The sequence below is a fragment of the Taudactylus pleione genome, unplaced genomic scaffold (assembly GCF_031769625.1).
Source record: "Taudactylus pleione unplaced genomic scaffold, aTauple2 ptg000256l, whole genome shotgun sequence".
In the NCBI taxonomy this organism is placed as follows: domain Eukaryota; kingdom Metazoa; phylum Chordata; class Amphibia; order Anura; family Myobatrachidae; genus Taudactylus; species Taudactylus pleione.
The window spans coordinates 15,879,695-15,898,400 of NW_028284658.1; the positions used below are offsets into that span (position 1 = coordinate 15,879,695).

The 18,706-nt window shown below is 42.2% G+C and overlaps 1 protein-coding gene across 1 annotated transcript in view; it reads right to left on the reverse strand.

The window, feature by feature from the left end:
* Positions 1–714: 714 nt before the first annotated feature.
* The window catches only part of RBM39 (RNA binding motif protein 39), a 39,034-nt gene continuing 21,042 nt past the window's right edge, over positions 715–18,706 (reverse strand). The window contains exons 7-18 of the mRNA XM_088480686.1: positions 16,970–17,026; positions 15,857–15,974; positions 15,586–15,738; positions 8,274–8,411; positions 8,125–8,190; positions 7,833–8,037; positions 7,631–7,708; positions 7,075–7,107; positions 3,332–3,458; positions 2,386–2,491; positions 1,662–1,740; positions 715–1,578 (exon numbers count right to left, since the gene is read on the reverse strand). Coding sequence (XP_088336812.1) covers positions 1,478–1,578; positions 1,662–1,740; positions 2,386–2,491; positions 3,332–3,458; positions 7,075–7,107; positions 7,631–7,708; positions 7,833–8,037; positions 8,125–8,190; positions 8,274–8,411; positions 15,586–15,738; positions 15,857–15,974; positions 16,970–17,026 — 1,261 coding nt within the window. The 3' untranslated portion in view covers positions 715–1,477. The remainder of the gene's footprint in view (positions 1,579–1,661; positions 1,741–2,385; positions 2,492–3,331; positions 3,459–7,074; positions 7,108–7,630; positions 7,709–7,832; positions 8,038–8,124; positions 8,191–8,273; positions 8,412–15,585; positions 15,739–15,856; positions 15,975–16,969; positions 17,027–18,706) is intronic.

Sequence of the window (18,706 nt, forward strand, 5' to 3'; positions counted from 1 at the left end):
TGGCCGCAGTCTGTGGGGCCCGGCTAGCACAGACCCCAGGGTTCCGCAGAGATCAAGATCAGTACTGTCGTCGCGTCGGAACGGCAGCACAGACGTCCAATGGAGTCTGTTGCTGCGTGCTCTGAAGATAGTTAATAAAATAGCTTTAGGAGCTGCTAAGTAGCCCCTCTGCGTTAACAGTGACCTGACTCCGGCCGGGCACCAACTGAAACTGAGGTGCCTCTGGCTCGGGGTATAGGATGGATGGACCAGTGCAACCGGAGGAGCAAAAACTTTAGCTGCGTGGTGCCCGGAATCCAGATCCAACCTACACTCCAAGGTCTCCCTGTGTAGCCTATGAACCCAGAAGAAGAAAATAGAAATAAATTAAATCATAGAATAAAAGCTTGGGCTGCTTAATGCAGCCCCCTGTTATAATGGTGGTCCAGCTTCTGCCAGACACCAACGAAACTGAAGTGCCCTCAGGCTGTGGGCGGTGTATAGAGGGGAAGGACTGGAGCATCCTGGGATTGAAAAAGCTTTGCTGTTGGTGTCCGGTCCTCCAAATCCCACCTACACCCCAATGTCTTCCTGTGAAGTCCTATGGACCCTGAAGAACAAAACCTCAATTTTCTTTTGGAGACTTGGCGCACACACACAAATATTAAGTATCCAACTGCTACAAAGTCTCAGAAGACATTTCAACAGGTTATCTAGATAATCTTAAAAACCATCAATTTTTTCAAAGACTTTTATTTTGAGAGCTTCTTACAAAGATAATTGAAATATGAAAGTTGTTGGATAGAAATATCAAGCTGTTTTGTGAAACACTAAACAAAAAAAAAAAATATATATATATAATTTCAGAGCTCACAGAGCTTAAAGAGCAAAAGATTAAATGCAACCAGTCAAAATGTCACTGCATTTCCTGGCAGCTTTCTCTCAATGACTTGTGTTTTAAGATAAAAGTTTGTGCCTGGAAACACAATTGAGATTTTGTTTGGTATGTCCGAAACACCATGACACTATGTACAACAGAAATTCACAGATACATAAATGTAGATATTTTCCGAGGTTAAAAACTACAATTTTGCATTTCCCTGCCTTCCTTAAATTCCTAAACCATGGTGAAAACAAATTGATCACTAAACTTTTCTGTAACAGAGGGTCATGTCATTTGAACATTTTGTTTCTTTTTTTTCCTACAAATGTTAACATTTTAGGTATGTCACTGTTCAAGATGTCACTGTGTAATTTTTTCACTTTTGTTTTCTGCTGTCCTGGCTATTTCTAATGGAACAGTAAGGCAGCACAGCAAATTAATGGGTTGAATGCTGTTAACCAATATATTGCATTCATCCTTTATTTTAAGGTATTAGAAATTTACACAAAATTACAGTACACCCATTCCTTTTCATCTGGATCTAAATAAAAGACACCGACAACTTTCTCTCATAAAGGAAAACAAAACCTATGTACAAAATAATCCGAGTCAGGCTCATCGACGAACAGGAAACAGAGGCTGGGTAGAGGTCATGGAATCTGGAAAGAGGCTGTGGTAAGTAGGAAGTGGAACATAAGCGGCTGTTATCATCTTGCCTGTGGGGGAGAAGATAGCAATTGAGTACCAACATATTCTGCAAGCTAACTGTAAAAACACGGATAAAAAATAAAATACTAACCAGCAAACCATCTCCCATGCAGTGCATTCACTGCTGCTATTGCAGATGCTATGGTTGGACATTTGACATAAACATTACCCTGTGGAGAGAGATATGGATTAGTCAATATATATTTGGTTATACAATAAAACAAAATCACAGGAAAAATTCCTCCAGTGTTTTAGTTTTAAGATAGTTCACTTAAACATACCACATGGTATAAGTGTATTCACTAGATCTTGAGTTAGCAGTCTTGAGTAGATACTGGTGGACTAAAATCTCAGTTTTTGGTCTGTATTTTAGAGCAGTCAGTCACAGGACCATACAGGCTGATTTTTGGTCAAAAATGTTCTACGCCAAATATATTCTATCAAACATACTTCCCTATCCTTAAAGCCGCATACAACTCAGACTGCAGCCATTCTGAACAAAGACCCATCTATTGAGAATACGATTACCACTTTAGAAATAGCAGTCATGTCTGTTCAGATAACAAGAGCTTGACAAAAGACCTTCTATATTAAAACAGGTTTACCTGGAAAGTTTTACTGAAAACTTAAGTGCTGTCCTGTGCCACACATTTCTACTTTTGTAGGTAACTGTTTAAATAAGGTACTCTGTTGAATCTCACCATTAGATTTGCAGTAAAGTTGACATACCTTATAAAAAAAATACTATATCCAAAACTATATAAAAAGTTAAACTGTTACATTATTGTTATTACATGATTATTGCAAACACTGACCTGTGGTGAACTTTTGTCTACATAAATGTGAACAACTCCTCCATGTTTGTTGCATTCTTCAATCACATCATCTTTAATCTCTGTGTCCCAGCCTGGCTCATCTTCCCTGGAAAAAAAAAAAAAAAACAATTGAATTGCTCCGATAGACGCCCATTAGTTAAGACGCCCCAAAAAAACTATGGAAATTCATCCTTTTTAGGCTTACAATCAAGGTTCACGTTCATTAAAAAGCGAAAATGGAGTAATGTGGTGTTCCCCAATGGAATCAAAGAATAATTTTGTAAACCTATGGACTGAAAACTGCACATCTGCTCAACTGGGGCCAAATAGAATTTAATCTCACATTTACAAATATTATATGTAGGTCTACAGAGCCCTGACCACATTTAAGAAGAGACAACTCCCATTCAGAAGAGTAATCATGACAAAGAGTGGGGGCAATTCAGAGGTTTGTTTTTTTTAGGTGTGATAATTAACGGTGCGCTCAGTGTTGCAATTCAATTGTTCTGGGAGCCTATTAATTATAACAGTCTTCACGCCCTATTAGACCAGGTTTAGTCATGTAAAACTGCTAAACCAGTCTACAGTCATGATTAGGGCACCTAAATACTGTTTGGGCACCCTAAATCACGGGTTTAATCACACATTTTTGCTCGCACCCTCCTGAAGGTGCAAGCAGAAATGCCAGCACTGACAGTTATCGGGTCCAAACGGAGCAACAATTGAATTGCTCAGTTGGGTGCATTAAAAAAAAATAGCTGCCGGATAAACATAATGACTATATTAAGAAGCCTTTGAAAGACGGCCCCTCCTTCGTGAAATACAATATATAAAAGATCTCCATTACATTGTCTTAGTTTTAAAGTTTTTTACTGTTGTAAAGAGCGATCAGAAAAAGATCATCCAAGTAAGAAATTTTTAACTCCACAGACTAGAAAGTACTTACGTTTGAGGGTTAAACATATTTGACAACTGGAAGCATTGTGTAGCAAGTGGCTGAGTTGCTGGTGGAATTGGCAAAGTGGACGAGGTCAAAGAGATGGCAGCAGCAGAAGCAGCAGCTGCAGCGAGCGCTATGGAAATAAAAAAAAAAGTACAATCATTACCACCACTCAAAAGAAAAAAAAAAAAAATACATACTACAATTACATCTAAAATCATGACTGTAGACCTTTAAGCATTTTGCCACACTACTTGTCAAGATACCAGTGAAGGTCAGTTTCAGTGATATGGCATCCAAAGAAATCAAGGATTTTTGTGATTACGTTAAATCCTTTTTACTGAATATATTCGTGTGGCACTGATAATGGGACATAGAAGGTCCAACTATAATAAGAGGCACATTATTCTGTTAGTTTCCCTCATGTCACAGCTCTTGGTGACTTCTGATAGCTGATATATGCTACCATCATGATTTCATTGTATGTTTAAATTTTTTAAGCTCTTCAAAACTGAAGAAATCCTGTAACAGGAGTTCAGAGGATCCCCATCTTGATCAAGAAATCACTCAGGAAAGGTATTAAAGACACTCCAGTTGATTCAAGAAGTAGTGACAAGCCGGACCGCTTCTACCAAGAAGTAGTGACTTTTCCAGATCAGAACAAACAAAAGTCCATAGAGACCACTCCATGCCATTTAGATTACATCTTCAACCTATAAACCTGAAAACAGGATTTTGGTACTTACCGAAAAATCCCTCTCTCAGATTCCATATTACACTGGAGGCTTCAAGACAGTGGGTATGGATGTGTACTAAGTGGGAGCTGCCACTTTTAATTTTAGTAGTTGACTATCTCGTCCCCCTCTATACCCCCTACAAGCCCAGTCTTTGGAAACTGTACCAGAGAGCTGGGAAAAAAAACAAACGGAAGAGGAGGAGGCAAAACAAGTACACAGAACAATTAGAAGTTTAAAATAACATTAACACAAGAAGAGACAAACAGTCCTCTAACAGTCATAACATAACATGACCACAACCATGGCAGGAACTAACAGCGCAGGGTGAGCATCCAGTGTTCCCTATGGAATCAGAGAAAGGGATTTATCGGTAAGTACCAAAATCCTGTTTTCTCCTTCATCCACTAGGGGACATTAGAGGCTTCAAGACCGTGGGGACGTCCCAGAGCTCCCATCACAGGCGGGAGAGAGCGGAGAACCCTGCAAAACAGACCGGCCATACTGAGCTGCAGAGGCCGCGACTAGCCCTTCTTTTCTTCCTTTTGTATTCAGAGGCCGCAAATGTGTCAAATCTATAAAAACGGATAAAGGTATGCCGGCCAGACCGAGTGGCCGCCCGGCAAAGTAAATCCATGGAAACCCCGCGAGTAGCCGCCCACGAGGAACCCACTGAGTGAGTGGAATGCTCTGTAATCGAAGGAGGAGGCCAACCAGAATAAGCAGTTTCATACAAAACAAATAGAGTCTTTTTTATGTATGGCTGCAGTCCTCTCCACATAGATCCGAAGAGCTCGAACATCCAAGGATCTTGAAGAAGGTGAATCCCGTGGAAGAACTGGTACCACAATAGGTTTGTTGACGTGAAAAGCCGAAACCACCTTTGGAAGGAAATCCATTCTTGTACGGAGTTGTGCTCTATCCGCATGAAATATCAAGTATGGAGGATGACAGGATAGAGCTCCCAGTTCCGACACCCTCCAGGCTGGGGCCAACGCCATAAGACGTGTTACCTTCCACAAAAGGAATTTTAACTCCAGACTCCAAAAGGTTCAAAACAGAGAAAACTAAGAGGGAAAGGACGAGATCCAAATCCCATGAAGCCGTAGGAGTAACAAATGGTGGTTGTAACCATATAACACCTTGCAGAAAACTCTGCACCTCCGGTATCAAGGCCAGCAGCTTCTTCTGGAAGAAAACCAATAGAGCTGAGATTTGAACTTTTAGAGAACCCAGATGCAGTCCGGCCGAGAAACCTGCTTGCAGAAAAAGCAGAAATCTGGCTAGTTTGAATTCTGTATGAGGTGACCCCCGCCGTTCACACTGTGAAACATAAGCCTTCCAAATACTGTGGAAATGTTTCGAAGTAACCTCCTTCTAAACTGGAAGCATAGGATCCCTCTACGTCTTAAGATGGCCCTTTCAACAGCCACGACTTAAAACGTAGCCGCTTTAAGTTTGGATAGATTAAAGGACCCAGTAGTAGGAGATCTTCTCTCAGAGGTAGGAGCCACAGACCGATCAGCAGAAGTTGAAGGTTGGAATACCAAGCTCTGTGAGGCCAATCCTGAACCACTTCTAAAACCTTGTCCCTCTCCCTTTTGATGAGTTGTAGAATCCGAGGGAGAAGAGGAAACGGTGGGAACAGACAAATTGGAACTGCCATGACGTTGACAGTGCGTCCACTGCCATTGCCTCCAGGTCTCTCATCTGAGAGCAGTAGAGAGGCAGTTGATGATTTTGTCTGGAAGCCATGAGGTCGACCTGCGGAAGACCCCACCGTTGGACAAGCTATTGAAAAACCTAAGGATGTAGCGCTCATTCTCCTGGATGCACATCCTGCCGGCTGAGGTAGACTGCCTCCCAATTTTCGACACCCGGAATGAGAAGATTGCTGAAACTGCCACCGCAAGCTTTTCCGCCCAGATGACAATTCGGCTTACTTCCTTCATAGTTGCCCGACTTCTGGCGCAGCCTTGTCTGTTTATGTACGCCACTGTCGTAGCGTTATCCGACTGGACTAACTGCTCGGCACCGCACAAATATGTTTATCGGCAGACTCGCTTCCTGTAATATCCACTTGGAAGTGGTGCTCCCGAATCACTGCCCCCCAGTCTCTCAAGACTCGCTTCTGTGGTGAGAAAAGTCCAATCCCATAATCTCTTTCCCTCCTTTTGGTGTGCAGACTTCAACCACCAAAGAAGGGATATCCAAGTTCTGGGACTTAACCTTACACGTTGATAAAGGAAAAGATGGGACCCTGCCCATTGTGAGAGGTTTATCTGAAACCTTCTAGAGTGAAAATGTCCGTAAGGAATGGCCTCGAATGCCACAACCATCTTCCCCAGAAGTCGAATGCAGACAGGCACCAATAACTGACGATGTCGAAGGACCGTCCTCACCATCTCCTAAATGGATGTTGCCTTTTCCTGAGGGAGGAACACCCGCTGACATAATGTGTCCATTATCATTCCCAGAAACTACAGAACATCGCTGTAGCTCTTAGGCTTCTCATTTGTCACGGGTGGATCCTGAACTTTCCCAAGTCGCCGCAGAGGCTACAGTTTGCTGACCAAGCCCTTTTCCTATTTGTTGTTCTCCAATAGGAGGGAAAGCAGGAACTCTGAACATGAGGCTACCCAGTTTCTGAGCAAAACCAACAAAGTATGCCAAAAACCTCTAAACTATTGAGCATTAATGTGAAGAAAGGAACTAGTCTCTAGGATGTGGATATAGAATGAGGGAGTCAGAGCACAACACTGTTGTAGTGCCATATTCCAGTTGGACCATCTATATCACAGCATCATCATCATAGGTAATAAGTTTATATTTCAATTAAAGCTGTGTAAGTTTCTTATCCATAAGCTCTGCATTGCTTAGCTAGCAAATTCAATTATTATACATTACAAATCATTCTACAATTACTAACAGAAGCTACATAAAATGCACTTGCTAGTAAAATTAAACACTACTTGTCTAGAAGCATAATGCTTTAAAAAAGAAAAGTGTGCAAACCTTCACTCTGTTGTGAAATTCTTGATTGGAGATCTGTTGACAATAAATATGAAAAATAAGACAATGAACAGTTTTGTCACAAGATTACAGAACATAACAGTATGCTACAACTGGGTACATTTATGAATCAAGGTGCATACACACGTAACGATTTTGTTACCAACGATTTTCTGTCAGATTTTCTAAAGTAATGAACGATTTTTTGAACTAAACACAATTTCTGTAACTTCCCTTAATGAAAATCGTTCAGTTGGTCAGTCAGAATGAACTACAAACGGGAACGCGCATGAACGATAATCGTTCGTTATAACTCAGAAACTGAACGATTTTTTCCAACGATAACGACGTCGTTATAGTTAAATCGTTGTAAAAATTGTTACGTGTGTATGCACCTTAAGTTATAAGTAACTAAAGACAAGGAAGTATATTTTTATCCACTGTTTCAGGTCTCTAAACTTCATCTGGATGATTGCTATGGAAATCACCACATTTTTCATACATAAGTTTGTATAAATCATCCAGTTTTTATTTTAAAGAAAAATTAAATAATTCTAACCTGCTACAGCGCCAAATGCCAAAGAACCACTCATCTGCAATGCTTGCTGGGCAGCAGGTGGAATCTGCAATCCTGTACCTGCAATAAAAAAAAACAAAGAAATCTAAGAAATCAGGTTTAGCCAGACTATTAGATACTATTCAAAGAAGTCTCTTATAGATTCAAAAGTTTACAGCAAATTAGGCATATGTTTAGTGTATACCCTCAGCTAGTCTTGCCATCAACTGAAGTCTGCCAGTAGTTCCAAGGTCTATTCCAGTTCTCTCAAGCTCATCACTGTCCAAAAATGAACTGGCATTGGAAGCATCTGTACGTTCTGTTACGTGGCCGACTTTCATAGGACGTCCGGCCAATTCAAAACCATTCAATTGCTCAAGGGCTTTTTTGGCACATTCAGAATCTGAAAACTACAAAAAACAGTAAAGAAAAGTAAAATATTTCGCTAACACTATGCACTTCTGTCACACTTCCCATTAGAAAACAGTGACACTTACAGTAATAAAGCCGTATCCCTTGGAGCGCCCTGTCTCACTGTCCATCATAAGTTGAATGCTATCAATCTACAAGAAGCAAAGTCAGGACATGTAAGAAAACAGTAATATTTTTTATCAATAAAAAAAAAAAAGTTTTAGGATGTACTTACTCTGCCAAAAGGTTCAAATATTCCACGCAGCATGTCCTCTGTTATGTTAAAATGCAAGGAACCAACATATAGCCGCATTGGTCCAGCAGTGCCTTTCTGTAAATTATTGGCCATTGCAGCAGCTCTGTTCTTTTCGGCCTACAAAATTAAACAAGGAAATTTATACAGCAGCATTGCACGATTTGAAGATGTGTTTGGTAAAGTTCCTCTTTTGAAATAAAACAAGAACATTTCTAATTGAATTATTTCTAACCGTATTTTTTTGAAGAGTGTGTGTATATAATTCATCTAATGAGAGTTATGGTAAGAACTCACATTTGTTAACTTTCTTCGAAGAGAAAAAAAAAAATAAAAAATTTTATACATACATTTTTGTAGTTCGGCCATTCTAATAAAATTGTCAGCAACAACCCATGCAATCCACACATGCAAAGAAATCAAACCATAGATGTCCATAAACTAAGTTATGTGCAATAATGTGAAATGACACAGGAAAAGTATTGAACACATGAAGAAAGGGAGGTGCAAAAAGGCATGGAAAAGCCAAGACAGCAGCTGAAATCTATCAGTAATTAGAAAGCAATCCTGTCAGTTCAAATTAATATAAGCTGGTTCAGTCCCAACTGATGGTCTACAGTGCATCCGGAAAGTATTCACAACGCTTCACTTTTTCCACATTTTGTTATACCCCATAATGACAACATGTAAAAAGTTGAGATTTTTGCAAATTTAACACAAAAAAAAACAAACAAAAAAAAAACAAACAAACAAACAAAAAAAAACCACACAGGTGCATACACACGTAACGATTTTTTGAACGATTTAACTTTAACGGTGTCGTTATAGTTCAATCGTTGAAAAAACTCGTTCGGTTTCTGAGTTATGTCGAACTATTATCGTTAATTCGCATTCCCATTTGTAGTTCATTCTGACTGACCAACCGAACGATTTTAATTAAGGGAAGTTACAAAAATAGTTTGTAGTTCAAACAATCGTTCATTACACTAAGAAAATCTGAGATAACCTGATAGAAAATCGTTCATAACAAAATGGTTGTGTGTATACAGCTTAAGAAATCACATGTACATAAGTATTCACGGCCTTTGCCACGAAGCTCAAAATTAAGCTCAGATGCACATCCTGTTTCAATTGATCATCCTTGAGATGTTCCTATAGCTTAATTGGAGTCTACCTGTGGTAAATTCAGTTGATTGGACAGGATACACCTGTCTATATAAAGGTACCACACTTTACAGTGCATGTCAGAGCACGAACCAAGCATGAAGTCCAAGGAATTGTCTGTAGACCTCCAAGACAGGATTGTCTCGAGGCACAAATCTGGGGAAGAGTACAGAAAAATATCTGCTGCTTTGAAGGTCCCAATGAGCACAGTGGCCTCCATCATCCGTAAATTGAAGAAGTTCGGAACCATCAGGACTCTTCCTAGAGTTGGCCGGCCGTCTAAACTGAGTGATCGGGTAGAAGGGCCCTAGTCAGGGAGATAACCAAGAATCCGATGGTCACTGTCAGAGCTACAGCAAGGACAACCATCTTTGCAGCAATCCACTAATCAGTTCTGTATGGGAGAGTGGCCAGACGGAAGCCACTCCTTAGTAAAAAGCACATGGCAGCCCACTTGGAGTTTGCTAAAATGCACCTGAAGGACGCTCAGACCATGAGAGAAAAAGATTGAACTGTTTGGTGTGAATGCCAGGCGTTATGTTTGGAGGAAACCAGGCACCGCTCATCACCAGTCCAATACCATCCCTACAGTGAAGCATGGTGGTGGCAGCATCATGCTGTGGGGATGTTTTTCAGCGGCAGGAACTGGGAGACTAGTCAGGGAAAGAAGAATGCAGCAACGTACAGAGATATACTGGATGAAAACCTGCTCCAGAGCACTCTTGACCTCAGACAGACGACGGTTCATCTTTCAGCAGGACAACGACCCTAAGGACACAACCAAGGTATCAAAAGGAGTGGCTTCAGGACAACTCAATGTCCTTGAGTGGCCCAACCAGAGCTCAGACTTGAATCAGAAAATGGTTGTGCACCGACACTTCCCATCCAACCTGATGGAGCTTGAGAGGTGCCGCAAAGAGGAATGGGCGAAACTGCCCAGAGATAGGTGTGCCAAGCTTGTGGCATCATATTCAAAAAGACTTGAGGCTGTAATTGCTGCCAAAGGTGCATCAAAGAATTGAGAAAAGGCTGTGAATACCTATGTACATGTGATTTTTTAGTTCTGTGTGAAATCTAAGTGTCACATGATCTGTCAGTATAAACACACCTTTTTTTAAAGGCCCCAGAGGCTGCAACACCACTAAGAGCAAGAGGCATCACACCATGAAGACCAAGGCGCTCTCCAAACAAGTCAGGGACAAAGTTGTTGGTGGGCTTTATGGAAGAGTGGCCAGAAAAAAGCCATCACTTAGTGATAAAAATAAGAAGGCACGATTTGAGTTTGCCAAAAGGCATGTGGGCGACTCCCCAAATGTATGGAGGAAGGTGCTCTGGTCAGATGAGACTAAAATGTAACTTTTCAGCCACCAAGGAAAACGCTATGTCTGGTCCAAACCCAACACATGGCCAACACATCCCATCACCCCAAGAACACCATCCCCACAGTGAAACGTGGTGGTAGCAGCATTATGCTGTGGGGATGTTTTTCAGCAGCAGGGTCTGGAAAACAGATTTGAGTAGGTCAAGGGAAAGATGGATGGTGCGAAATACAGGGATATTCCTAAGCAAAACCTGTTTCAGTCTGCGTGTGAGGCTCACCTTCCAGCAGGACAATGACCAGAAGCATACTGCTAAAGCAACACTCTAGTGGTTTAAGGGGAAACATCTAAGTGTGTTGGAATGGCCTAGTCAAAGCCCAGCTCTCAATCCAATTGAGAATCTGTGGTCAGACTTGAAGATTGCTGGTCACAAGCAGAAACCATCCAACATGAAGGAGCCGGAGCAGTTTTGCCTTGAGGAATGGGCAAAAATCCCAGGGGCAAGATGTGGCAGAAAGTTTGTACCTCCAGAATCAAAGCAAGTCGATACTGAAAAAAACGACCGTACCGAAACCTGCACCTTCAAGGATCACAGACACAAGCTTGCGTCTAGACCCTTCTGTAGAAATTAAAGACATGGTTGGTGAAAAGGTAGACATGGGAATACATTTTGCCACACACCAGGACATAAGCTAACCAAATCCTGTGAGAATTCTTAAGCACCCTTGATAAGGTCATCCAGGTATGGAACTAGTCACTAAAGGATTCCAGATACCAGACTATGACCATCCGAACATTTGTAAAGGCTAGCGGGAGAGCAGAAAGGCTGAAGGGCAAGGCCTTAAACTGATGATCATCCCCGATCATGAACAAAAACAGGGACGTGAAGATATCTATCCTTGATATCCATGTACAACAGCAACTCCATGCATGAAATAACTGAAAGCAGAGCTTCCATTTTGAAATTTGGTAGGGCATTCAGAGATCTTAGACTCCACTTGCCAGAAGCATAACTAAAGATCCATGTGAAACGCTACAGCTGAAGCAGAAACTCTAGAGCAAGTGAAATCAGCATGTCTACCTTAAAGATATGATCCACTGAGATCAATCCAGATCTATGAGGCTATCACTTATTTCTCCACTGCCTTCTTCACACAGCGAGAAACTGAAATGGGCCAGAGAGCAGCCCTGGCAGTAATATGAATACACTTTAAGCTGGGTACACAGCCTGTCAGCACAATAGGTAAGTTTCCGAGCGAATCGGAACGACATATGGGCCACATCGCTTAGTATGTACAGCCAAATATGCGTGCTCCCATGGCTGCATGCGACGGTCTGGTCAGCCGTGCTGCCCATCCAACCGGACGATACCGCATGTGGCCCCGTTGCAGGTAATTAAGGATTGAACAAGGTATCATTCATTACCATGCTCTGATGTGTACCCAGGATCCAATATGGCGACCTGTCGTCCCGACATAACTGCTGGGTACACAGCGCTCAGAGTGTACCCAGCTTTAAAGTGGAGTTCAGTCAGAACAGTCTTTTAGGGACGTAGAGCCTAGAACCAGAACAGTACGCTTTTTAGACGGTTCCCATGTTATTCCATCCACCACTGGAAATGGGTAAAGAGAATGCAGTCTCCAGGAAATCTGGGATTTACTATATGGACAGGACCATGCAGCAGCTAATAGGAGTGGAAGAAAATGTTACAATCTGTTAACATTTTCTGTTAAAGAGAAACCTCATGAACCTCTGGGTTATCAGAGTCAGAGATAAGCAATATTTGGTTCATAAAATATTAAGGGCCTTAACGCTCTGTATATCTCCAGCAACCTCCTCTACGGCAGAAGACAGATCCTGATCGGAGTGGTCAAGGTGGTCATCTTCAGCTTGAGATGAAGCCTCAAAATCTGAATTCGCTCAGTACTTAAGGATTCCACAAAATCTCCTATAGGTCCTAAGGTTTGTGAACAAATCCAGCAGCCTCTCTAGAACAGAGGAAACATTTACCAAACCCTGAACAGGCCCATGGAGGCTCAGAAAGCAGCAGGACGACAGAAGGAATCCTGGTCCAAAACGAAAGTCAAAGGGGTACCCCCCTGAAGGATCTGTTACTTGGCTGGGTTAGAGAGAGACTAGAACCCTCCTGGACACGGACAAGCTTTCACCTTGGCTCCACGCGTCACAGACCACACAGACAGCTCCCTGATCAAACCACGCCTGAGGAAAGCTTTCTTTACAACTAGAACATGTAAAACTGGCACTGCTACACTCTGGACTGTCCCATGACAAAAAACTTCCTATCACAGAGCCAAAATAAAAAAAGCAGAAACAGTGACTAGAAACTATATGGAGAAACCCAACACCCCAACCTACAAATAATACCCTGATACACGGGGAGGGAAGTTGACAGCCCATTCCAGCATTCACAGTGAGGACAGCTGTACTGGAGATGCTGCCATACTGAGCTCCTTCATGCAATGTCTGAGACCGGAAAATGTTGGCAAGATGGATTGAGGGCACACTGCACCAGAGAAGGAGAGCAAAAGGGATCCCCCTCTAAGACAGGGCTCAACAAAACCTGGGGGCCAGGTTGCCATGGCTACCAGATTTTGCTGCCTGGCTACCAGATTTTGCAGGAGGAAGCAGAAACTCATCAGCGCTGGCGGAGATTCGTGCCTATAGTATTGCGGTGTTCATATCATGCACAGGAGTGCATGTGCTGAGTGTCGCCTGCGGTGACTGCTCTGCCTGTGTCCGTCCCGGCCTGCACTAACGACTCCTCTCCCTGCTGTTAGTCCTAGTCCACGCTGATCCTGCTGTACGCATCCCGGCTGTCTACCATCTCCGGCTGCATAGAGCTCTCCGGTAGTAAGGTCTATGTGTGGCCAGGGATTGCGGAGCGGCTTCAGAGGTATAGTGACCATGAGGGGAAGGGGGTTTTGTTGTACTTTCTGGCACTATTGTTTTATGTGAAATATGTTCAGTTATTACTGGAGGGTGGAGCAGGGGAGCTGTGCAAAGCAGTGAGAGGGCCTCCATTTTACTATATCCATTCAACTGTGACCATTTTGTTGAGTAGTATAGTGTGTATAACAGTTGCATAACACACAGAGCTGTGCTCTTCACTCACTCCTGTAATTTTTTTGGGGGAGGCGATGGTCTGGCTTCTACAATTTCATCCTGGCTCCTAGATTTTAGAAAAATATGTCAAGCCATGCTCTAAGGGAATGGCAAAGGGGAGGTAGCCAATCTAATGGACAGCTCTCTGGGAACTCAATGTCTACCAAGGGTTGACAGATCGTAATTGACAACCTGGCCACAATGACAGTTCCTTACAGTGGAGAACTTTCACAGATTCACCAGCCTGCCAGATGAGACCGTAGTAACTGGTAGTGGGGAACTAGAGTTTACAAGGGGGTGACAGTGGGGCTTTCCTTGGTTTCCTGATCTTTCTCAAATATACCGACTGCAACGGTTATCTCCAGTGCGCGTTTCAAAACGGCGACACTGTGCATCTGGATACAAGCCTGTGTTAGGTTACTCCAGAGAGGACCCATGACGCCGGCAGACTCCATAGCAAAGAGCTGCCTATAAGGCAAGCTTCAAGTCTACCTCTGGAACAAAATCAGAAAAAAAAAAAAAAAATGGAGGAAAAGCACCAAGCTCTCACGGGCGCTTAGTAAAAAAAAAAAAAACCTGAAGTCTTTGGTCATCCGTGGTATCTAGAGGGAGTAGCCCTGTTCAAAACAGTTTGAGTTTTAAAGTGCCAGGTGTCTCACACTTTCTATGACCCTAGCGTTCCAGTTTCCCACAGTGGATGAAGTAGAAAGTGAGACAAAACTCAACAGAAAAACAAGAAACCCGACAACTATTTCTTTCCTTTAGACAGAAGAGACTGCTAAGTCAATTGCGGCAAAAGACGCAGGTAATCACAGAAACTACCAACTTCGATTGTGACTAGGCTGCCCCTCAGGAGTCCAATACAAAATAAAAAAACAAAGATTTGAGGTGTGATATTAGGAGTTCCACACACCATGCCCCAAGTTGTTTGTCAGCCACTGCTGAATGTAGTGCAGACATAATTTTTATTAAATTACTAAAGTAATAATTAACTGACCTAGACAGCAAAACCCGCTGTGCACTGTTGACAAAGAAAATTTAGAAATTCAGGCTTTATACAATTTCTACAAGTGCCCAAGCTCCAGCAAACACACACCTCTACACACCATAGTTAGTGTTGTACAAAAGATGGAAGTGAATAAATTGCTATAGTTCCAAAAAATAGAAGCAGCTCTTCAAGCCCTACAGAAAATGAAAGATGGTTTGTGATCAAGTAGGAGTCTTCTAACTCGCAGTAATTTATGACACTAAAGCTGGCCACAGACATAGCGATGTGCACGATTTCCCTTGAAACTCTCTCCGGCAGCTCTGCACACGACCTCCACACGGTCTGCACACGATTTGGTGTCCAATCTTCCTACGATCTTCTCCTGCATCCAGACTTTCAGTGCATCGGGTTCTAGATTGTCAGATCTGCCCTACTGCACGGCAGATCTGATGATGCGATGTGCGACCAGCGGGGACGCGCATCGCATAGTGAACATGAGTGGGGGACTCACGATTTACTCTCAATTTGGCCATATTTTACACGATCTGTCGTTCCAATATGTCGGAATCGGACAGATCGGGTAATATATTGCTGTGTGTGTGGCCAGCATAAGACAGCTCAAATTATACCTGTACAGGTCTTAAAACTGATGTTATAAGATATAGAGCAATTAAATAAAATCTAAATTGTCAACACTGACCTGAGAAGCCTGAACTATAATAGGAACACCCAAAACTCTTTGTCCTGTTAGACCAATTGCCAGAGGTACTGAACTAACATCAACAAACTCTACATAAGCAATGCCTTTGGAACGCCTGGAATTTCTGTCCGAAATCATCCTCACATCACGAACCTAAAAAAATAAAAATAATTTGTTACCATGGTTTAAAAACTAATAGCGTAAAAAAATGGATGTTTTAAATAGCAAAACCTATTTTGTAGAAATATAAGGAAAACCTAAAATATTTTACCTTCCCAACTGTGGAAAAAAATTCTTCAAGGTCCCTGGGTCGAATCCTTGCTGCCAGTTGCATGCAAAACACAGTACGTGCATCTCTTTCCTCTGGTGTCAGATTATCAATTGGTTCTCTGAAAGAGGGAATAAGAAAAAGAAATTAAAATAAAATTGGTTAAAATGATAATTTAAGACTGCACTAGGCAGTTGTTGCGTAGTGTGACTGGTAGCTGCAGGAGGTCGCCTACCATCCTGCTTTACGGTGTCACGATACTGTATTTTCTGTTTTTGTTCCCTATGTCCCTCCTTTTATGTGTGCCTGTCCATCTAGTCTTACCCATTATTTTTACTTTTAGGATTAATTTTTAAGCATTGTTGTGTTAGGACTACTGGTTTCATTTTATGTTTAGCGGATCTGCCATAGTCTACGGGTCGCACCCAGAGCAGGACTCTGATTCTTTAACTGCATGTATCTCTCTGAACTTTACATCATACCATATTGTATTACTGATGTTTCCCATGGCAATGGTTGGTGTTAACATTTGTTTGGTCATGATACCCTTCAGATTGGGTGGATTAACCCAAATGGTCATGTACTCACCTCACTCATGAACTTATGCTTTATATGTATTTCGTACAAAAAAAAAAAAAAAAAGACTGCACTAGGCAGCACAACAGAAGCATCCAGATTTTATTGGCACTGACTGAGTGACCGACCCTCGACTAGGGAATATAGAGGGCAAAAAGCTAGGAATAAAATGACAATTACTTCAAGTGCACAAACTCCTACAGCCACCTCTGCAGCCCTTGATTCCATTAGCCCCAATGGATGCAAGCAGCATTATTATTCTAAACCCAACAGAATCTTAAAATTTTCAAAGCTGAAGTGAAAAGTACAGAAGGAACACCGTAAGTTTTATAGAAACACAGCATGTTATGAGAATTTACATTGGAAACTTCTATAGAATATCAAAATTACAAAATTAAAGTAAATACACATACAGTAGCCACAACAAAAAATAGACTAAAGTAATTGCACATAGAAAACAGATTTGCCAAATAGAATATACATAGTGTGACCATGCATAGGGAAACAAATATGGATACCAGTGTACAACACTGAATTTACCTGACAGGGCTTTTCTCTCTCTTTTGTGGGCTTCTGCTCTTTGAACGACGCCTAGAACTAACAAAAAAAATTTTTTTTTAATTTATACAATTTAATAAAGGGTCCAAATAAACTGCCTACAGGGTGCGAATACAAACTGCATAGCTGTGCAGGAACACATTTGTTGCTGCCAGGACTTCATTGATTTCCTGCACAGCCAACATAATGGGAAACACTATACAAAATGGGCATTTAAAATAGTATTTTTGCAATAATACTTTTCTTCGATTCCATGAGGACATGGTTGGGTATAGGAGGTTTTGCAAGAAGCCCAAGAATGTTTTAAAATAAATGCTTATATTGCTCAGGCTTCTCTCCCTCTATACCCCAATAGACAATAACTGAATCCTGATCCAGCCTAACAAAGCCCAAAAAAACTAAAGGTGCAGTATAATAAGGGAGAGTAGAAGTGTACCTTGTTCAAAACATACACATTATAATAATAAAAAAAAAGTACACAGTATAACAGAGGGCATCCAGTTACCCTGTCAGTATCAGTAGTCATGAACAAACTGGCCTGCTTCCAAAGACTCAGCAGGTCACTGTTTGATGGCATTCCCAATCAGAAACCTTAACAGAACCCAGTTGGGCTCAGGCTAGAAATGACAACCTCTCAAGTGTCATCACTAACCTCCAGCCTGATGACTCGTACAGGGAATCACCCATGAGCCCACCACTATAAAAGCCTGATCGGTGCATTTCTCCAATACCGGAGTTTCAATTGTGTTTTCATATTTGCTCCCGCTTCAGAAGCATACTTTCCAGTTTAGTTTGCTTCCAGCATTTCTACTCTGGTGTTCGATCTCCTCGACAGCAGCACATCCATACCCACATTTCCATCTGCAGTGTTTTCAGGAGGATTCCTCATCACAATGGAAACCAACCACAATGGGCGGCGACCTTGGTCCTCACTGAGTAAAGTCCATCTCCTCTTGCAGGGAACCCTGGGGAGATCCGGTGGGGTTCTTCACGCCAGTGTCTTTGGTTGTGCCAATTTCACCTGTTTGCATTTATGATCTGTGTATATATGTGTACTCTGAAACACTCGCTGTCAGGTATTGTGCTTCAGAGTTATTGCATTAACTGTCATTGCAGGCTACGCGCTGTTCCTACAGTGCCAACACATTCATGCCTCTCAATGCACGCTTGGCGCTGTTCCCACAGTGCCAACACATCTGTTCCTCTCTTTGCACACTACGCTGTGTTCCAACGCATTGGTGTATCTCATTGCACATTCCCACAGTGCCCAGTGATCGCAAATACGCATTACAGCGCGCATTTTACCTGATTTTGAAGAGTTGCCATGCAGCAGCAACACTGGAGACAGGGGCGTAGCTCCTGCTCAAAGCATGGAAACTGTCGGGAAGCGCAGCTGGGGGAATTAGTTGTGGGTTTTCCCCTGGGATCCCCCCCTCAGTTATTAATAGACTGCCCGGACTGTTCAGCGGCAGAATTGAGATTGATAGGGACGCCGACTGGAGCTCCCCCTTTCACAACACATCTCTGACCAGCACATCACATAGCCTCACTATTGCATGCGCAGTGGACCCTTACAGCAGTGGCATAAACCCGCCCATTGACCTCACAGCCAATCAATGGTAAAGCTTCTGATGGAGTGTATAGAGCTCTCTGCTTGGCAAACCCCTTGTCAGAAGCTACACTACTGTCTTGAACCACAGACCGTGGGGTGAGCAATCC